The 22,103-nt window shown below is 56.1% G+C and overlaps 1 protein-coding gene across 2 annotated transcripts in view; it reads left to right on the top strand.

The window, feature by feature from the left end:
- Window positions 1-22,103, top strand: part of WDR25 (WD repeat domain 25) — a 162,460-nt gene that overhangs the window by 111,680 nt on the left and 28,677 nt on the right. For both annotated transcript variants that reach the window (XM_045287959.1, XM_004698800.2), the window contains exons 3-4: window positions 183-330; window positions 14,947-15,077. In XM_045287959.1, coding sequence (XP_045143894.1) covers window positions 183-330; window positions 14,947-15,077 — 279 coding nt within the window. The remainder of the gene's footprint in view (window positions 1-182; window positions 331-14,946; window positions 15,078-22,103) is intronic.

The following is a 22,103-nucleotide window of genomic DNA, read 5'->3' on the forward strand; positions in this document are numbered from 1 at the left end:
TCCTCCCGCCTGTCCAGCTCACACCTGTACCTTTTCTACTGGGGAATATTTGGCCTCCAAAACCAGTCTTCATTGTCCAAAGACATCCGGTGTACACCCTGGGGCTGTCTCCTGGGCGGGGTCGTGCAGCACCTGGGGCCCAGACCTCTGGTGACGCGGGGCTGTCTGTGTTTGCCTTGTAGGTGTGGGACGCCGTGGACACAGGGCACTGCCTGCAGACCTACCCCCTGCACACCGAGGCCGTGCGGGCTGCCCGCTGGGCCCCCTGTGGCCGGCGCATCCTGAGTGGCGGCTTCGACTTTGCCCTGCACTTAACAGACCTCGAAACAGGTGCGCCTCTCTGGGTCACTCCCCATGCCCCAGGGCCCCAGAGCTGCCCGCTGACCTCCGCGTCCTCGCCGGGAAGTGCCTGGCACACAGTCTCCGGGTGCATCACAGGGGTGTCAGTGGCCCTGCCAGCTGCCTAGGACAGAGCCCTGGGCTGCCCACGTCCCCCTCCTCCTCCTGCGGTGGGACTGGATAAAGAGGCCAAGTTTCCATCAATTTCAGGCCCGTCATTTCTAGAGCGGGGTTTAACTCGGCAGCGCTCACAGAGGCCGAGGGTGCTCTCAGGAGCCAGTGGACGTTCTGCTCCGATGCCTGCGTGCCGCTCCGGGAAGTGGATTCGTGCGGAGCATCCTAAGGGCTCGAGGACAGAGGAGCTGGTGCTGTCTGGGGCTCCTGGGTCAGTTAGGACCCAGTGCCCCCACTTTGCTTCCTGCTCGTCCATGGCCACCTGTCTGTCGGCGCCCTTAGCAGGGCCAGGAGAGGCCGCTGAGTTCTCTGGCTCCAGAAATTCCCTGGAAGCCCCCGTGGGGCTCTGGGTAGGCAGGAAAGGAACCAGGACTCCGGGTTCGACAGGTGCAGCTCTGTGCTGGTGCTTGGAGTAGGCCTGGGGCAGGGCAGTGGTCTGGGAGTCCCTGGGGTGCTGGTGTCCATCTGGCCCACCCTGCTTAGCTCGGAGCCCTGGGGTGTGACCTCCCAGGCCCTCCATGCTCTCTTGCTTGTGTGGGTGTGGGGGGTTGTCACTTGTGAGGACTGGCAGGGGCGGCCTCCTGCCTGTGGCGTGTGCATCGGAGCCTGGTGATCCCCACAGGAGTCCGTGGGGTACATGTCCTCATCTGGTGGATAAGGAGGCCTCTCGGCAGCACATGATCAGCAGGGCAGGTGGGGGACTGGCCTGGCCGGGCCTGCAGGCAGAGACGGAGGGCACGGTGCTTTCTTCCCGGGGTTCTTGGGCCCATGGATTTGCACAGGGCTCACCAGTCCCCAGGCTCAGCGAGTGAGGCGCCTTCTGAGGGTAGACAGACCCCAGATCCTCACCCGCGGAGGGGAGTCCTGCCAGCACTCCAGATTCACACAGGCCCCAGTGACCAGTCAGACGGCAAAGCCACTGCCCACCCGCTCCACTCTACGACTGTGTGTGCCCCAAGGGCCATTCAAACCATCAGGGCCGCAGAGGTGGACCTAACCCTGTCGCATCCAGACATGGTCAAGGTGGTGGCAGAGCAAGACCAGGGACTGTGAGAACATAGCCGTTCCCATGGTGGTCCTCCCATCCAGGCACGGGGCCCCAGTGCCTGCTTTTACCCCTGGACCCACTGGTGCCAGCTGGTGGCCCACCAGGAACATTCCCGGAATCCGGGCTGCCTTTGCCTCTCATCTTCTGATTCTTCAGGTGTTAAACCCACACGCCCCATGTGAGTGTCCGTGTGGACCTGTGTGTGCCTGTGAGTGTGTATTTATGTGAGTGAGAGTCTGCGTGTGCGTATCTGTATTACAGAATGCATATGTGTGTGAGGGTATATATATGAACGAGTGTACAAGTATGCGAGGACCCCTCATGGCATAGTGGTTACAGGTTGGGCTGTGATCCGAAAGGTCCGCTGTTCAAAACCACCAGCTGCTCCTTGGGAGAAAGATGAGGCTTTTTACTCCTCTGAAGAGTTGCCGTCTCAGACACCCACAGGGTAGTCCTGCCCTGATCTGTGGGGCCGCTATGAGTTGGCATCGACTCGATGGCAGTGAGTGTGGTTTTGTGCAATGTGTGTGTGTGTGTGTGTGTGTGTGTGTGTGTGTGAATGAGTGGGTAGATGTGTATTTGGGTGAATATGTGAATTTCTAGGCATGTGGGTCTGTGTGTATGTATGCGATAATGTGAATGTGTGTCTGAGTGTGAGTGGTTATAGGAGTGCGTGCGTATATGTATGGTTGAGGCTGAGTGTGGATGTGAGTGTGTGAGACATTGTGAATGTGTGTAGAGATGTGGGAATTTGTGTGGGTGCATTGTGAGATGGTGTGCGTAGGTATGTGATAATGTGTGTGAATGTGAGTGTGTGCAACGAGTGTGTAAGTGTGCATGAGTGTATGAATGGGTTTGTTCTGAGTGAGTGGGTATGAGAGAGTACAGGTGTGTACATCAGTAGAGGTGTAAGAGTGAGTTAGTGTGTGGGTGTGAGAACATGAAAGTGTGTATTTAGGAGTGTTATTAGTATGTGTGAGTGTGCATGTGTGTGAGTGGGTGTGTAGAAGTGTGGGTGAGTATGACTGCGAAAGTGAACAGGTGCGTGAAAGTAGGTGTGTGAGTGAGTGTGTGTTGGGGTGAGAGTATGCACTGGTATGTGGGTAGGTGTCTTAAGTGTGCGCACATGAGACTGCATAGGTGTTGTGAGTAGGCATGTGTGAGTGTGTGTGTGAGAGAGAGTGCACAGATGCGTGAGCAGGTGTGTGAGTATGTGTGAGTGAGTGTGAAAACGTGCACAGGTTGTGTGTGATAAGCTATTTGAGTGTGTGAGTGGAGATGAGTGAATATATGTGAATGTGAGTGTGTGTGTGTGAGAGTGCACAGTATGTGTGAGTGTGAGAGAGTTCACAGGTGTGTGTGTGAGTGTGGTGTGGAGCCTGGACTTCTCGGATGCCCGTGGGTGCTCCTGGGTGTCTAGTGAGGACTGCAGCAGCAGGGGGCAGTAGGGGACCGCTGCTAGCTAGAGGCAGAGGAGAAGGACAGGCTGGGGCTCCAGGCAGGCCTGCGGGAGCCGAGACAATTGGCAGTGGGAGAGGATGGAGGTGGGGGCCTCAGGGGTCCCGTGGCTGCTGCAGAGGGGCAGGTGGCCCCCTCTCAGGACTGCCCCACTCCCCCTTGGTTGAGGATGTCCCCACACTGCCTGACGGGGAATGGTGTGCCCCTTGGGCACCCAGCACACAGCCCAGTGTCATTCATGCAGCAGTTGCTTGTTGAGCACCTACTGTATGCAATGCCTGGCATGGTGGCGTGCCCTGGGGAGGGCCTGGTCAGGGCCTGGTGCTGGTTTCGTGGTCTCTTTCTTTTAGGTACCAGCCTCAGTCTTCTCTCCTGGGGGAGTGAAGGATGCTTCCCTCCTCTGTGTCCCCATCCTACCCACTCATCCACCCCAGGGCATGGGGGTCCCCGAGTCCCAGCCCAGGCCGTGGTGGGTGCTCGCTTTCCCCAGAGTTGGGGGCAGGTGGGCAGCCTGGCTTCCGGCAACTTCGTGTGGCCTCCTGGTTCCTATGCCCCCAGCCCCGTCCCCTCTGTGTGAGCTGCTTCTCCACCCTCAGTGACGGGGCTTTTTTGTTTCAATCTCATTAGAGCCTCTGCCAGGAGCAGGCAGCGTGGGCGTCCTCCCGGCCCAGGGAATTAGTCACTTGGTGCCCAGCACCCTTAATGGGGACTGGGCGCCAAGGCCATTTATCCTGGCAGCCTCAATCAATACAGTTGAAAATCGGAGGGTTTGCTAGGCAGGCTGAAATATAGAGGGCCAGCCACATTTTATCTCGCTAATTTATAGTTCTGACAGGCTGTTGGCTTATAGAACAGCCATGAATCAACATCTCAGTAAGATTCGCTCACAGAGGAATTATTTTCGGGGTTCAGCCTGTAGTTTTCCTAATGAAACATCACAGGCACCTTAGGCAGGGGGGCCCCCTGGGACCACCCCAGCTTTGCCACCTGTCTGGGCAAAGCTGTCCTGCAGACAGAAGAAGCCAGCATGGCACATCTCACAATCCCCTGAGTTCTGGGGTTCTAGACAGGACTGGTCAGGGGCTGCCCGGTTCACTCTGAGAGTGGGGAGGTCTCTGTTCCCCCGGAGCCCTGGCCAGGCAGGACACTCTGTTGCCTTCCCTGGGCACCTGGAGTAGGGTCCCATGCAGGTTTGTTCCATATCTAGAGCAGCAGCTGGTCTGGGTCTAGACCACTCTCCAAAACTCCCTGCCCTTGAGTCATTTCCAATGTTCAGTGACCCCGTAGACAAAGTAGAGCTGCCCTGTGGGTGGTTTCTGAGCCTGTAAGCCCCCACCTTTCCTTCCCTCCAATTTTAATTTTAACGGTTTTATCGACATATAATTCACAACATATAATTCAATGGTTTAAACATATTAAAGAATTGTGCAATCATTGCTGCAATCAATTTTAGCACATTTTCTTCTTTCTTGGACTCATTATTAATAGCTCCCCATGCCCCCCTCACACTCCCCTGCCGTAACTCTAAGAAATGATTAATCTAGTTATCGGGTCTATAGACTTACCTATTCTGGATTTCATATAAACAGAAACATACAAAAAGCAAAGACAAAAACCCAACAACAAAAAACAAAATAAAACAGAGACAAACCTTCAGAAAAAAACCAAAATAAAACAAAACCAAAAAACCCTCAAGCAGAAACTAATAAAAACCAGGACACATTAAAATGGATCAGAAGCGAGAACAAATTGTCAGGGTGTTCAGTTCACCACCTCTAACCTCACCACGTCTTCACTAATCCACTTTCCGATACACTCCAGCAAGGCGCTTCAGATCCCTGGCCAGTGGTCAGAGGGAGCTCACCAGAGGCTTAGCCTAGGCGGGGACTCTGCCCACGGGTTTTGGGCTTTGTCTGTCACCCATAATGCCTTCTGCAAACTGGGTGCTCAGAAGTTAAGCTCTCATACAGTTCCCTCCTCCGGTCTTGGATTTTATTGTTTATAATCCTCAGATCCCACAGGCTGGTGTGCTTCCTCTGTGTGGATTTAGTTGACACTTCTGTTAGATGGCTGCTTGTCTTAAGCATTTAAGACCCCAGGTGCTATTCTTTGATAGCCAGGCACAGTCTGATGTCTCACTGCATGTTGCTGTCGCACCCACGTCTTTGAGACTGTCTCTCTTTATGGGCGTAGAAAACCTCAGCCTTTCTCCTGTGGAGCAACAGGTAGGGCAGCCCAGTGGGAGCAATCTGAAGGCCCTTTCCACATTTCCACCCACATGACTGCTATCTCTGCCTCTGACCACACCCCCAAGGCAGATGCCCACCCCCCCGCCCCCGCCCTGGTATGCCGTCACCCATCAGGGCACCTTCATGGGTGCCATGGGCAGCTCTGTGGCTGTGCCTTCCTCATGGTGGTGGCATTGTGAGTTGACTCCTGAGTCAGGACAGACTTTGTTGGGTGACCCCAGGGCCCCAACAGTGTTCCGCCACACTTACTGGTAGGACAGCAAGTTCTGCACCCCAGAAAACTGATCTGTAATTGACCTGTCGGGACAGACAACCCATGCCTCCCCCCGCCCCAACCCTTTCTCATGGGCGTGGAGGTTACCCAGACCTCCATGAGGAACTGCCGGGGACTAGGTGTTGGTTAGTTTTAGTTTTAATAGGGCGTTAAGTCGATAGATCCCTGTGGCTTAAAACTCCGAAAATGGATGTGCGTGTCCCCGAGAAGTCCCACCCCACAGGCCTCCGTGTTAGGATCCAGAGCTTGTCTTGCCCTGCACGTGGTGTGATGGCACGCCGTCTTCTCGGCCGACCCCTGGAATCATGACCAGCATCCCTTCCTTCGGCTTCAGCCGCTGTGCTCAGGAGCCTTTCAGTCTCTTCAGAGACACCCACTGGGTCATGTCTTTCCATCCTGCCTCTTTCCCGACCGCTTGCTCTCCTCCTGCAGCGTGTCTTCCCTGTCCTCCCTCAACCCACCAGGTCCTCGGTGTTCGGTGAGTGTGCCCCACCTGCCCTTGAGAGACTCTTTCAATTCCGGTGCCGGTGCGGCCTTGTGTGTGCTGGGGCTCTGGTGGACTTGTTTTAATTTTCTTCAACTTCAACTTGCACACGAGCAATTGATGGTCTGTCCTGCGGCCGGCCGCTGGCCTTGTTCTGACAGATGAGACCGAGCTTCTCTATTTTTAGACTGCCTCATCTGCATGCGGACCCCGGACCAGGGATACGGAAGATGGGAAAACAGCGGGTGTCTCCGAATGGAGGGAAAGGATCGATGGCTTTGAAATTTGGGGTGGGCGCAGAGGATCGAGGGTACCACGGGCTGCAGGAAGAGCAGACACATCTGTCTCGGAAGATGTACAACCGGATGCTCTAGAAGGGAGGACCGTGGACTTCATCTGACGTACGGTGGACTTGTGATTAGGAGGGCCCGGTCCCTGGAGAAGGAAGGGCTTGATGCTTGGGAGAGCAGAGGGTCAGTGAAAGAGAGGAAGACCCTCAATAAGATGGGTCGACCTGCGGGCTGCAAGGTGGACCCAAGTGTTGTGAGCATGGCGCTGATGGTGCAGCTTTCTGTGTACGTGGGGCTGCTGTGGGCCAGAGCCCACCCGACAGCACCAACAGCAGCCATCGTCTGCCTGGGCTCTTCCATACAATCTTCTAATTCTCCCAATAGCCTGGGCAGGACCAGCGTGGACTTGAGAGGACTGCAGGCTGGGGCAGGTTCTTCGGTGCAGGGGACAAGCCCCACTTGGGTCTGTTGGACGCCAAGCTGCACGGCTCACCAAGATGGCGCCAGTGCCTGCCAGGGAGCATCTGACTGGGGAGCTGGTATACTCCGTGGTGGTTCACTTTGAGCCAGGCTGGTTACATTTACAGCTGGCCGCCTCAGTCCCAGAGGGCGCGGGTAGCAACACTGATCTTAGCGAAAGGAGTCATGTGCCTGCCACTTCGGTGCCCAAACTGAATCACTGGGAGCCAGCAGCATCACCCTTCCCCTGTGCGCCACCCCCCACCCCCAGCATGTTGGCATCTGTAGCTCTGAGGAGAGCGAGGTCTGGGACTTGGGGGTGCTGAGGACTGGGCCCAGGCAAGTCTGCCCCCCCACCTGTGGGAGCCTGGGCACACGGAGCTTCCTCCTCCCCAGCTGTGAAATGGGTCCTGTGGGGTGACCCGTTGCACAAGCTCCAGGCAGGCCTGGCAGTGACTGGTGTGACAGTGCCCGTGTGTGACAGGCCAGAGACATCCTCTGGGCTCTGTGCATGGTGGGAGGGCAGGGCCGTGGGCGTCCTTCACTTCTCTTTCCTGGAGCCCTATCCTGCGGTCCATCTGACCCCTCTTGGACACTCATCCTGTGTCTGCAGTGGGCTGCGCGCCCGCATTGCAGAGCAGGGTGGGGGCCTGTGGGGGGACCTGGATCCCTGCTTGGCCGATGCTGGATGCAGTGGTGGGCGCAGTGGCCACCACAGGGCAGCACCATGTCTCCTGACTCAGAGCAGTTACCTGCCCAACTTCATCTGCCTCCTCTCCTGGCCGTCCTGGCGATGGGAGGTGTTGATAGAGCAGTGCCCAGAGAACAGATTGAGTTTCTGCAGGGCGCTTAAAAAAAAAAGTTTTCCTTTGACATCAGTGTATTTTTTATTTGTATCCTTATTGATTGAGGTTGGTAAAGAGGTGATTTTCCAAGAGGATTGAGCAGTTCATTATAATGAGATCAATAACGCCAGTGTTCCCGGATTAGATAGTTCAGACCTCCGTGTCCTCTAATGAACACCCAGCAGGCACAAAGGATTTTCTGGAGCCAACAGGTAAACAAGATCGAGACGATACACCACTGTGCTTACGGCGGTGGGGCCCAGAAGCCGCGGTTAAACCAGCTGGCCGGTTAAACCGGCTGGCCGCGTACACAAGCCCCCCGGAAAGGGGCCTTCACCTCGGACATGGCAGCTGTTCATGTTCACAAGGTGTCAGGGATAAATATTTCCCAGGCTCTACCTGTGTCTACATCATGCAACGCAAAGACCAGCCAAGGCCTCGTGCTCCCAAACACTCAAAAATTCGTTCCTCTCTCAGGGTCCCTTCCTGCTGCTAAAAAGGTGCCTCCACTGGTCTTTGCTTGTCACTGAGCCGAGTCTGCACGCACTCACTGGGGCCTCCGTTTCCCTTGGTGGACCCTGGCCTGCCCTGGAGAATGTGTTCTGCACCGTGGCACACTCTGCAGCATCCTCGCGGGCGCTTGGACCACAGTGGTAGCCGTGGCCCAGGTCTTGCCACCGTGCGGCTCTCAGCCCCTGCAGTTGCAGACCACCCTGAGCCTGCCCTAGGCTGCCTTATCCTGCAGGGGTTTCATGAGGTACCTGAGGCCTTAGGAGGAATCGAACACGTCTTTCTGGTAGATGCACGGTGTGCCACGGACTATCCGAAGGACCAACTAACCTGTCCTGGGAGAGGCATGGCCAGACTGCTCCTTAGAAGGAAGGGTGGGGAGGCCTCACCTCACAGGCTTTGGGCGAGTCGTCAGGAGTCCGAGCCCAGTCCCTGGAGAAGGACGTCATGCTTGGTACAGCAGAGGAACAGCGACAATGAGGAGGACCGGCAATGAGGAGGACCGGCAGTGACTGCAGCATTGGGCCCAAACAAGAACAGCTGCATCCTGCTAACCCAGGGCGAAAAGCCCCCGGTGCTGGGCAAAGGGCCGTGGCGGCCTGCACATGTCCAGGTCCCCCGTGCATGCGAGCTTCCTGGGAGATGGACTGACTCAGCCGTTGCGACACTGGGCTCAATCCTGGGAACAGTGGTGAGGGTGGCGCTGGACCCCGCGATGTTATCCAAGTGTCTCATGAGTCGGAGCTGACTCAACGGCACTTAGCAACACCAGGACGAGAGAACCCATATCTTGTCTTCTCAGTGGAGACGCTCAGTACTTAAACGACCCAGACTGAAACCTCTCTAGAGGAAGGAGGAAGAAGAACGTATTCAGACAGGGATTGTCTTGAGCAGAAAAGGCTTGGTGCTTGTCTTGTCACGATTCAGTGTTCGCTCTGCCTCCCATCTCTTAGCCCCGTTGTCCACACGATCTGTTTCCGCACTTTTTGAAAACAAGACAAAGCAAAATAAACTGGAAACACCAAGCAGCATGAACCCACCGTGGCCGATGCACTGCCGTTTCTGAAGCGAAGCCTATGGTTTAGGGGTATGCTCCGAGAAACAAGAATGCCGTTTTCTACAGGCGGAGAGCATGCTTCCACCCGCGGGGCTTGGGGTCTGTCTGTGAATTCCAAGTGCGCAGGAAGTGAGCAGCCAAACATGCCATGGGGACTGTCTTCAGGTGACCCCCCCCCCCATCCCATCCCCTTAGCGGAAGGGCCCATCTGAGGCCGTGGGTACCTTGCTACTGAGTTGTCAGGCTGGGCACTCAAGGAGGGTGCAGCCCTGGTGTTGGGTGGGGGCAGTGGGTGGGGGTGGGGCGGGCATCTGCAGTCTGCTAACTGGACACGGACGTCATGGCCAGTGCGATGACCACCCGCTGCCAGCTTAAAAGAAGCGAGGGGGTCACGTGGTCTCCAGGAAAGGCAATTCCAGTTCTGCTTGAGGAAAAACCACATTTCCGATCAGATGAACTCACCCCAGAAGCTGTGCGTGCCTAACTGGCAGGACTGGGGGGGGGGGCACCTCCCTCACGATTCTGCCCCTTCCCTGGTGACGGACACCCGGATGCTAGTGAAATAGCACCCTAGCAAGAGTACGAGGTTAAGTGGCCAGCACCTATACCATACCGGTGGTTGGGAAGCCGGCGGGTCTCAGACTAGCCCTGTCCAGGTCTCTACAGTGCCAAGGGCAGTGCTTCTGTCTCCCTCCACCTCCCCGAAGAATTCCATCCTCTGACCGACATCGCGTGGAAAGGCAGCTGAGAGACTCAAACCGGGCTCCTTTTCACCGTTCTGCGTGGCTGTGGGAAAAAACAGGTCTGGAGGGTCAAGACCAGGGCAGTCGGTAAGATCTCCCAACAAAACGCTCCCAGGCCAGCCCTGGGCACCCGTGAAGAATGAGCAGACGCACTGTCCTCTTGGGGGAAATATTCCCCAGCGCAGTATTCCTGGCCTTGTTCTCTTTAGTTTTCTTAACAAGCTCTTCCTAATCAGCCCCCAGTGAGCATCCTGCAAAAAAATAAATTCAGATGAGCAGTTTGAAATTCTCCGCCTCCCCGCCCCCCCCAACCCCCCCCCAAAACCCTAAACAGTTGCCTAAATTTCCGAGAGCGTGGGACTCTCTGCTTTGACTTGAACTGGCCCAGCAGATTCCCTCCGAAGACATCGTTCTGATTCGACTTTTAAGTGCGTGATACAATTGATCGTATGGATTGTTGTAAGAGCCCCCAATAAAATGATTTATAATAAAAAAAATACTTTGAAGGCACTGCAAAGGGTCTCAGAGCAGCACACCACTGAGGGAACCTATCTGCAGCCACCCACTGATCCCAGACCCGTTCAAACACACTGCTTGGGATCGACTGGAGCAAGTGAGCTTGGGAGCCCGCGGAGCAGAACCCATCGGCTTCCCAACCCTCATCCGTGTGACGGAAGCAGGTGTCCGCGCCTCTCCGGGCTCCTGGAGTGGTTTCCTCTGGGTGGATCTCGTCCCGCCCTCTGTCCACGTCAGTTGTACTTCCTCTTCTTGGCAGAGGATATCCGGTGGATAATGCGGAGGGGCAGTGAAAATGAGGGGGGTCCTCGACGAGAGGCCCCAGCAGCTGCAGCGAGGGGCGCAAACACGACGATTGCGTGGACGGCACGGCACAGGGCAGTGTTCTGTTCTGTTGCCCTCAGGGTCCTTAAACGAGTCGAACGGGACTCGAGGGTCCCCTGGCAGCAGCCACTGCCACTCTCGTCATTAAAGGAAGCACGTCACAACATCGACCTCCCTACCATCCGTCCCAGCACGCGTGGGCCGTGCACGACTGGAGCGTCCCTCGGCGGCCGGGCGGGGTCCTCGCCCACCTCCCTGCACCATTCTGGATTAGGTGGCCGGCGGCATTCGGCTCTGGACAGCGTTTGTCACGAAACCAGGCAGCGAAGGAGCACTTGAAGCACATGCTCTGCTCTGTCGTGCCGCGAAGCAGTTTAAGGGCCTGTCGATTTTCCGCCAGTGATGTAATGTCTTCCTTCCCCAAGAGTGTCCCCAAACTGTGTCCTAATGACAAGCGTCTGCCAGCCAGAGTCTAGCGTCTAGAAGCCATTTCTGAAAAACAGGATAAGAAGCCTGCAGACAGAGAGCCGGGCGGTTGCTGCTCTTCCACCAATTTGTTTTGCGGGCAGATTTCCCCCCCCTTCTCCACACAGAGGCAGCTGCACATCCCATCTGTCCCCCTGGGTGTGGATGATATGCCTCCAGCACCTCGTGAGTGCCTTACGTTGTATTTCTACTGGTGCTGATGCAGCAGTGAGAACCAAACAAGTGAGAGAATGAAAGGCTGGCAAGTAAACAAGCAAACAAACAAACAAAACGCACTGCCACGGAGCCCATGCTACCCTAGAGGACAGGGCGGGACTGTCCCTGTGGGTGTCTGAGACTGTCACTACGTAGGAGAGTAGGAAGCCTTGTCCTTCCCCGCCGGGGCTAGCTGGTGGTTTTGAACTACCGACCTGGTGGGCCACAGCCCAAGGCGTAACCATGATTCCAGCAACGTGCAAACCTCATGAGGGTTTTTGGTGTCACGCTGGTTTCCACAGCCCATTAGAAACCGCTTTCGAAAAGGCCTTGGTGATGGCCATCTTGAAAGTGGACATTTCTAATGGTTCCCTGTGTGGGACAGTGCAACAGAGGAAGGCTCTCCATGGGGTGGACTGTCAGAGTGGCTGGACGAAGGGCTCACACGTTAGCAGCGGTGAGGGTGGCGTAGGACCGGACAGTAATTGTCCCAGTGTGCACCAGGCCGCGATGAGTCGGGACTGACTTGAGGGCACCTAAAGACATCAACAGACAACACCTCGGTGTGATTTTTGTTTACCAAATAATGGTGTCCGTGGGACAGCTACTGAAAGGCATACTGTCTGCACCTTCAGCTCGGGGCTGGTTTCTCTTGGGACCACCAACAGTCAAGGGCTTGGCGGCTCACTCAGACCGTGGAGGGTAAAGTTTACCCAGAGGCCCTCAGAAGAAAGGGCTGGTGATGCACTCCCGGAATAGTTGCTATTGCAAACCCGGGGAGCCCAGTGCTTCTCTGCTGGCAGGAGGTGGGAGGAGCACCCACCAGGGAGCCTGGGAACAGTGTTTTCTCAGTCTTTGTGAGGTCTCCTGAGTGAGCTAGCTGGTGGCTTTTGGACAGCCAGTACATTAAAAACAGGAAAGGGCCCCTCCTCCTGACGAGGTTTGATGCCCTGGGCAGTGCAGTCCTGCAGGCAGACTCCTCACGTGCTTTGCATCCTGGGTGGATGGAGGTGGACATTCCCATGTCCTCCTGGGAGGGCTTGTTGCCGGCTCTGCTGCTGGCTTGGTGAGTATGGGACCCCGCTGTAGACTCTCAGAGCAGGGACTTTAAGAACGCTCCCCCTGTATTTGATCTGCTGCTTCCCTGGCAAAACTGCTAAGTATATGTATGGTCTGCGATGGTCTGGAAGAAGTTTGCTGGCAGCCTGGAGACATGACATTGAAAATCTGACTTTAGCTCTCACGAAAACCTTTACCGAACTCACTGCCATCAAGTCCATTCCGACTCCTAGCGACCCTTGTGGCTGCTAGCCTCAAGGTCAGCAGTTCGAAACCAGTAGCCACTCCTTAGGAGAAAGATGAGTCTTTCTACTCCCATGAGGAGCTACAGTCTCCAAAATCCACAGGGGGCAGTTCTGCCCTGTGCTGGAGGATCGCTGTGAGTTACCTCCAATATCACCCTTTTAAAACGTTCTGTTTCTGGCATGTATTTCAATGTTCATGGTCTATCAGTACATGATGTGTGCCAGCAAGCGAGGAGGGTGGCCGCCGTGACACCCTGAGGTCCAGTATAGTCACCATGACTCAGAGCCAACCCAACCGCAGCTGACAACCCAGCACCGCCACCTCCACAGCTCCTCCTGTGATCTAGTGACAGACCTCCCCCACGTTGGTGAAGTGTGCTGGTGGCTTTGTCAGACAAGTCCAGGGTCCGCACTGGAGGGGGGCGGGCTCAGCTGTGTCTTTCTGGGCACCGGTCAGCAGCTGCCATTCCCTTAGTGGCAAGCTAAGGGAACGTGGCCCTAGGGAAAGTGGGCAGGGTCTCTGACCACAAAGCAGCATGCTCTGAGTTGAACAAGCAGACACAGCTGCCTGGGTCCTGGGACAGGAAGAACCCTCTGGTCTTGGCTTCGCCTGTAGCTCCTCGTTGGCTGCCAGCTTCAAGTGCCCTAAGTTGCCCACTCCCTTGGCACTGTGGAGCACATGTCCAGAGTGCATCCTGGGGTGGACCAGTTCTGGATGTCGCCCAGGGACAGGAGTCACAGTTCATGTCCTGGGACCGAGGTGGCAGCTGGCAGTAGGGGGCGCACTTGAACCACAGACCCTGTGAGCTGTGCTCAGCGCCAAAGACACACCCAAGTCCGATTCTCCCCAGACAAGGCTCTTGCTGAAGTTTAGACGGCCTAGTGGCTACACTAGTCCATTCCGACTCCTCGGGGCCCTTGTGGCTGTTAACCTCAAGGTCAGCAGTTTGAAACCACCAGCTTCTTCTTGAGAGACAGACACAGCTTCTGTTGCCACAACGAGTTACTGTCTCGGAAATCACGAGATCCTGCTGAGTCGGACTCCACTCGATGGCAGGGAGTTTGGTTTTTGGTTTTGTTACCTCCCGAAGAGCCCAGGGACACAAAAGGCCCTCTCCCCGCACCGGTGTGTGCACCCAGAGGTGCCCTGGTGTGCTATGGCCTAGGCTCTGGGGGCTGACCTTCAGCTCAAACCTCCAGAAGGTTAGTTCTAGCCTAGCAGCTGCTCCTCAACAGGAAGATGAGGCTGGCCACTCCAGGGGAGATTGATAGCCTTGGACACCCGAAGCAGGGTCGCTGTGAAGCGGGGTGGGCTTGACTGGGCTGGGGTTTGTGCTTGTGCAAACACCCAAACATTTGTTGCATCCACAGTCTGGATACGCAGGACAGCCCTGCATGGGGGACAAGGACTGCCCTGGTCCACGCCACCCTGCCCATTTCGAGTTACTGGCTGCCCCGCCCTGTCCCCAACTGCCCGCTGTGTCCCTCTGCCGCTTCCCGTCACGCTCCACAGCTCTTCACCCATCGGCGACGGCGGCGCGTCAGCAAGAGGCTGATCCTGAAAAGAAATCACTTTGGAGCTAATCTCGCCCTTCGTCTTTGACTGCCTGAGAACTCATCTCCTGTGTTAGCCGCCACCGCGGACGCGCTCCTTAATCTCCCTGAATCTCGCTCTTGGCTCAGGGCATCAGCACAGGTCACGCCTGCCCAGCACCCACAGGAAGGTGCCCTGGGGGCTGCATAGCTCAGCCTTGGGGGTGCAGGGGAGGAGAGGGTGGCCAGAGCGAGAGTGACTTCCTTCCAGAAAGTTCCTCTGAACACACGAGGGCCTGGCGGGCTTGCCCTTGGGCACCGCGTCCCAGGACGGCTTGTGGTTGTTGCAGGTGCCGTCCAGTGGCTCCCGGCCCATAGCCACCCTGTGCACAACAGAAGGAAACATGGCCCGGTCCTGCGCCAGCCTCACCACCGATCCTGTGCCTGAGCCCATGGCGGCAGCCCCGGTGTCAGATCCATCTCCTTGGGGGCTGTCCTCTTGATCACTGCCCCTCCACTGTGCCAAGCATGCGGTCCTTCTCCAGGGACTGGTCTCCCCTGACGGTATAGCCAAACTACACGAGGATTTCTGTGCTTTCAACATAATTAGTTTGTAGTTCAGTGTTCCCCAAACAGCCTTTCTCTTTTCCCGTTGCAGGGACCCCACTCTTTAGTGGTCAGAGTGACTCTAGAATCACCACCTTGAAATTCCATCCACAAGACCACCACCTCTTTGTCTGTGGGGGCTTCAGCTCCGAAATCAAGGCTTGGGACGTACGGACCAGCAAGGTAAGCACCTCTCTGCTGGGCTGCCCCCAGGAGAGCCTGGAGCCATCTGACTTGGGGCTCGGTGTGTGTGTGTGTGTGTGTGTGTGTGTGTGTGTGTGTGTGTGTGTGAGAGAGATCTCTGAGAGGGACCCTGGAGGTGGAGGAGAGGCCACTTACTGTCTGGTCAGTGGTGGCGTGTCATTCTCAACTGCCATGAAAGGCCAGCCTTGACCGGCTAGCCAATGAAAACCACGTAGGAGCCATTCTGCACAGCATGGTGCTGACAATGCACCGTGGACCTACTGTGTGCCATGGCTGCAGCTTGTGGGTGTTGCCAGGGGCTGCTGGTTTTGAAGGCAAACCAAAGCCAAAACCCTCCTTTTGGAAGAGAGCCACTGGCAGTGCCGATGGTCAGCAGACTGGCCTGCTCACCGCAAGTTCAGAGGGGTTGTCCAGAGGTGACTCAGAAGAAAGGCCAGGCAAACTCTTTCTCAAAGCTCAGCCCCCGAAGGCCCCTAGAACTCAGATCGACTCCAATGCTTGTGTGGGGCCGAGAGGCAGGGTCGGCTGGAGACAGATGGTGGGGTTTTGTTTGTGCCCTGTTTTCTTTAAAGCAGTGGTTCTCAACCTTCCTAATGCCGCGGCCCTGTAATACAGCTCCTCATGTTGTGGCGACACCCCCAAGTGTAAAATTGTTTTCCTTGCTACTTCACAACTATAATTTTGCTACTGTTATGAATCCGGTCACCCCTGTGAAAGGGTCGTTTGACCCCCAAAGGGGTTGCGACCCACAGGTTGAGAACAGCTGCTTTAAAGGGTGCCAGCAGCTTTGCCTGCCCAATAAGATCTTGCGTAAGGACTACCCCCTGCTCACCCCACCCTCCCACCCCCACACCCCAGGTGGGAGAATCTGTGCCCAGGCAGCCGTGCTCCGAAAAACAACAGCAGTGAGTAAAAACATCCGATTTTGCTGGAGAAGGAAAGGGCTCTCTACAAAAATATTTTGGGAAAGAGAGAACAAGTTGTCCTTCAGGGAGGTGGAAGTGGTGGGGGTTTGGAAGAACAGGGGGCCTTGGGACCCAGGCTGCGAGTGTCTGACACGCAGGTGAGAACCTGCCTCCCGCCGGGGCACCTGTTGGGAGAGGGGCCTCCTGGCGGCCATCTTCCTGGAAGGTGAGTCCACTGCCAGCAGCCCCACAGACCGGACCCAGGAGATATGACTCACCTCGGACGCCATCTGGTTTAAGGGTTTGTTAAAGACATTGGATTTTCTCCTTGGGCAGGTGCCAGCTGACCTGAACGCTGGGAGAAGCAGCTAGAGGCAGACGCTGCCCTGACTGTTCTTGGCAGGTCCGCAAGCCTCCCGGGAGCTGCCTGTGTGTGGGACGGGAGCCGGGCAATATTTGTTTTCGCTCCTTCTTACCAGCCTCCCCCGCGGGGCCACAGGGCCTGCTCTGTGGGCACAGTGCTCTTTCCAGCGTCAGGGTTGTTGCGGTGGGCTGGGCTGGCCCCAGTGTCTGCCGGGTGCGAGGGTGCAGCTTCCTGCCCCCGGGTGTCTCCCTGCACAGCCCTCTCCTAGGTACTTCAGGCTGTGGCCGGGCGCTGTCCATGGTGCTGACCTGGGAGCCCTGCTGGGCCGTGATGCTGCTGTGATGCTCAGGCCGGGCCACATAGCCTGGTTCTATTTGAGTGCTTCCAGGTCAGCAGTGGGGACCACAGGGATCCAGACCTGAGCTCAAAAGCCAGACAGGCCCCACCTTTAAAATCAAACCGAGAGGGGCGCTTTGCTAGAGAAGGGATATGTGATCGTGATGGACGTTCTGAAAAAACAAGCAAGCAAACAGACAAACGAACAAACAAATCAGGGAAATAGAAGGGGGAGGCCAGGAGGCCGCAGGTAGAACGTTGTTAAAATCTTGATATTTCTCCATTCCCTGTTCTTCCCCCTGTGTGCTTTTTAACAGTTTTATCGGCTTATAATTCACACATCATGCAATCCATTAGTTCAGTCCTATTAAGAAGAGTTGTACAATCATCATCACAATCTAGTTTAGAACATTTTCTCCTTTCTTGTCCGCATTATCATTAGCTTCTTCTATTCCCCAACCACCCCTGCCATCCTCTCACAAAAACCACTGGTTCAGTTACTGTCCCTACAGCTTCACCTATTCTGGATTTCATAAACAGAAAATCCTACAAAAGCAAACTAACCAACTAACAACAACAAAGCAAAACAGAGGAAAACCTCGATTAAAAATAAAGCAGGCAATATTAGAACCCAGGACAAACTTAAAATGGGCCCAAAGGGACACCACATAACAAGGGGTTGCACTGTGACCCTCGCAGCATCTTCAGCGATCCTAGTTCCGAGCGCTCTGCCCGACCGCCGGGCTGTGCACCTCCGTGGGCTGTGGGCAGAGGGGATTCACCAGAGGCTCAATCCACGTGGATTTCATTTTCCCTTTTTCTAAATGGTCCCCTGGGTTTAAAAAAGTGTCACCGTTTTGTGGGTGGTGAGACTGCACCCATGCTGCAGTCGGACGGACCCATTGACTGCGACGTTCTTCAAGTTGTCCCCTCCCCCTTTTCCTGAGGGGCTCCTCCCTCATCAGCCCCCACTGCCCCCACCCCCAAGGGCCTAGCTGACCTTTCTAGTCTCCGTTGCTCACGTGACCCCGTGCAGACTTTGAAAAATGAGCTAAACTTTTGTTTGGTTTTAGCAAGACTTAAGAGGATGCTTTTGAGGCTGGTGATGATCTTATATTGATACGCAGTTTGGGATTCTGTCTCTGACAGTTGAAGGGCTTCCCTTGTTTACTCCTTAGAGGCCATCAGTTGCGTCCCCTTGATCCCTCATCCCTCCCTGTCTTGCCCTGGTCACTCAGCAAAGCACCAGGCATGGCCAGAGCTGGGGGCCGAGTAACTCAGGTGAATGGACGCTTTCACGGATGAAGGTGTTTCTTCTTTTGGGACAGTTAGAAGGCTCCCTGGTATCGAGCTGCTGACCAGAAGGTTAGTCGTTTGAACCCACCAGTCTCTTTGGAGGCGGTGACAGGAGGAGGGGTGGTGGTGCAGAAAGATGAGATTGTTTGCCCTGGTAAAGATTTGAAGTGTCCGAAACCCCGAGGCCAGCTCCACTCTGTCCTTCTCTTAGGACGAGGCCGAGTCGGATGGACTCGTGTGGCTCCTGCTGGACCGTCACACAAACCCTCGCGGCCGTCACACTGTAAACGACTCCCCGTAAATGACCTTAAAAAAAAAAAAAGGAGAAGAAGCAACTTTTCAGGCCCAACCTCTTCCTTGTCTGGGATGCACTTCCTTAAGATTGAGTCCAGGACTCTGCAGGCTGTGGGCCAGGTGTGCAGGGAGCAGTTTTCTGAGGACAGAGCTGAGGTGGGATGGACCACCCGCCTCCCAGGGGAGGAAATCAGGAGTGAGAGCCTGCTGGTGGGTCCAGAGAGCTGGCTGATGAATCGCTTCTTGCCAGCCTTGTGATTCTGTGATTCCATAAGGCTGCCAAACGGTCAGCCTTGGCTCTGGCGTTCTCCGGCCAGTCCAATTCATTATGGCAAATGGGCTGCCTGGCTCCCCTTCCTCCTTTTCCTGGCTGTCCTCTCTGCCTCAGGATTGATGACTCCAGTGCTGCCCAGTCCAGCAAGGGCCAGACTCCAGCCCCAGAAGCTCGGGGGGAAGGGGGTGGGGGCGTGGGAGTGGGTGGAGGGGTGGGCGATGGTGGCACAAGGCCCACCCTGCAGGCCTGGGAACTTTTCCCTCCCGCAGTGGGCTCAAACACAGCGTGGTCTGGGACAGGATGTCCCAGGTCCTGACACTTGACCCTCGTGTCACTGTGGGGCCACTGCCCAGGCCCCACCGGGCCCAGCATGCCCACTCCCCTGCTCCAGGATTGCCAGCAGGAGATGGCCAGACAGCCCTGCGCGCACACCCCGATGCTGTGTAGACACTCTCCGTAGGCACTGCATGCTCGGCCCACTTTTCCTCTGTGAGGGGGCATCTTGATAGGGTGTCTGACTCCTCCCACGATTTGTCTCAGACCCTGTGCAGCGTGTGCCCTCCCCTGCAGGTGACAGTGGGGAGGCTAGCAGGTGCAGGTGAGAAGGGCAGCCCTTCATGTGCCGGGGAAGGTGTTCCAGAGGATAGGTGGAAGCTCCGCAGGGGAGGCCTGTGTGCAGCCGGACCCTCCACACCCGGCACTGTGCGCCAGACGCATAGCCATCGAGTGGATGCCGACTCAGAACAGCCCTGCAGCACAGGGGAGAGCTGCCCTCGCGGGTGTCCGCAACTCTTTACGGGCCTAGGAAGCCTCATCTTGCTCCAGCTGACTGGCTGGCTGTTTTGAACTAGTGACCTTTTGATTAGCAGCCCAAGGCATAACCGTGACACCACCAGGGCTCCTCGCACAGTACCAAGCCCCTCAAACCACCCCGCCCCCCGACTCACTGCTGTCAAATCGATTCCAGCTCATGGCAGCCCTAGAGGGCACAGTAGAGCTTCCAAGGCGGGAACTCTTTATGGGAGCTGCAGCCTCATCTTTCTCCTCAGGAGCAGCTGGTGGTTTTGAACCGCTGACCTTGTGGTTCCCCGCCCACTGGGTAACCTACAGCGCCACCAGGACTCTCTACTGACCTCGTGGTACCTGGTTTTGTTTTTGTTTTCAGCTGTTTGCCGTGGAGTTGATTCCAACACATAGCAACCCTGTAGGAGAAAGCACAACCAGCCTTTGGGGTGCCCCAGGGTTCACTGTCACAGAAGCAGACAGCCTCATCTTTGTCCCTCGGGCGGCTGGTGGCTTCCAACCACTCACCTCTCGGTTTGCAGGGGAGCACTTAACTGCTGTGCCACCAGGGCTCCAGGCACACACAGTAGGCCCTGGGACAGAGATCCACAGGGATGACTAATGGCCTTAATCATGGCCAATAATAAGGAAAAAACCTTGAGTAATTAACCCAGTCGCAAGAGCCACAATTCATTAACTTGTCAGCTCCTGTCCCGGCTGCCGCTGGTGTGCAGAGGACGGGGGCGGTAGGAGCTGGGAACACTACACCCCACCCCACCCGACCCCCACCCAGCTGGGGTCCCTTGAGAGTCTGGGTTGTGGCAGCCCCACCCCGAGAGTCCTGCTCAGGCCCAGGCCCTGGGGGTTCGTCAGGCTGTCCTGTGAGCCAAGCCCACCTGCATTTGACATTCGGAGTGGTGGCTGTCTGGGAGGCTCAGTGGCTTGTGCTACTTGGTTCGAAGTGCCATCCGTCCTCCTGGCACTGCAGGCGGGCTGCTTATTTGTCCTAATGAGGTTTTGATTACTCTCCATTTGTCTCTTTCATCGGCTTTATATTAAAAAGCCTTTTTATTTGGACTCTTTGTACTCTCTGCACTTCTACGTGTTGCCTGAAACCAAACTTTTTATGCAGATGAGAGAGGGAGGCTCAGGGAGGCTGGGCGGCGGGCCAGGGGGCTTCAGAGGAGGCCTGCCTTTGCCCACCGTGCGGCTTGTGGCAGCCCCTGGCCTGCTCCGAGCCCCATTGTCCCCATCTTCCAAGTGAGGGTATGGTGCAGTGCAGGGTTTGGGGGGGCGGGCGGGGGGAGGTGTTCCTTCAGACAGCTGACCCTGATACCAGACCACATGTACCTGCCGGACGGTGAACTCTATACCTTCTATACCTGTTTGAATACTTTGTACCCAGTGGCCCCGGGCAGGGTGCGGGGTGCTGCTGCCAGCCCATTCTACAGGCCAGGCAACAGAGGCCCACACAGGTGCACCCACAGGGTGAGTCTCAGCCCGTTGGCCACGGCTGACCGGCTCCCTGGCCCGTAGAGCCCCTCTCGGCAATGAGTTGCTGTGCAGGGCAGCCCTGCAGGAGTAGCACTGCCCATCGGTGGCCTTTCTGCTGTGCTGCGTAGACCAGAAGGCTGTGCTTCAGCCTGGGGCTTGGGCCCTCCTCTATAGTCTCCCTCTTGCTGTTGTAGACAGAGGACCCACACCCTTCACCTGCGTCACAGGCTTTGCTGAGCCCCTTGCCCCACACCACAGATGGTGACACTGCCCTAGGGGCTGGGCTCCAAGACTTCTTATAACGCTGGACACGTCAGTCTCCACATGTGAGAACAGGCATCCCACGGCAATCAACCCAGGATCTTTCACCAACACCTCCCTCTATAACTTGGTCCTTCGAACACAGCGGGACGCACCTTGCTGAAGATGCAAGGATGCTGTGTGGCCCTGGATGGAGAGATACCCACTGCCCTGGGGGTTGTCTGCATGCACGGCGACCCGAAGGGCGGAGCAGAACTGCCCCCTAGGCTTTCCAGGGCTGTGCTTCTTTATGGAAGCAGATAGCCTCATCTTTCTTCCATGGAGCGATGGGGGCACTTGAACCGGCGACCTTTGCCCAACTGTGCTATAAATGCGGTATTCGTATAACTATAGCATATGGTTCTTCTGTGCTCCACGGACCACTTCTCTCTTTTACTTACTTTCCTCCTACTGTTCGCTTCTCAGACGAAGGTGGCCTGACGGTGGTGTCCTGGATGAGGTGGTGGCTCACTGAGCAGATCGTCCATTTCATTCCAGCACTTCTGGCCGTTCAGCTCCAGCTCCTCCATCTGACCCCTCACTGCGCCAGCCCCTCTCCCTGGGCCTCTCTGGTTCCTGTGTCCAGTCCTCCCCTGGCCTCTGTCCTCGGGCAGAGGCTGCTCCTCTGCTCTCACAGGGCCGAGCACCTCAGCACGGTGTGAGCTCCGCCCCAGGCCTCAGGGTGACTAAGCTTCATAGTCTTGGGGGTCCTGCTAGTCTCTCTCTGACCAGCAAACCTGCTCTCTTTTACGGTTTTAAGCTGCCCCGCGTTTTCCTACGACGCAATCCGGGACCTTCTAATGCAATCCTTTTCAGAGCAGTTAGCAGCTGTATGTAGGTTTTTCTAATTTAAAAAAAAAATCGTTTTATTAGGGGCTCATACGACTCTTATCACAATCCATACATACATCAATTGTGCAAAGCACATTTCTACATTCGTTGCCCTCGTCATTCTCAAA

The sequence above is a fragment of the Echinops telfairi genome, unplaced genomic scaffold, assembly GCF_000313985.2.
Source record: "Echinops telfairi isolate 266 unplaced genomic scaffold, ASM31398v2 ScPeMD7_18;HRSCAF=68, whole genome shotgun sequence".
Classification (NCBI taxonomy): Eukaryota; Metazoa; Chordata; class Mammalia; order Afrosoricida; family Tenrecidae; genus Echinops; species Echinops telfairi.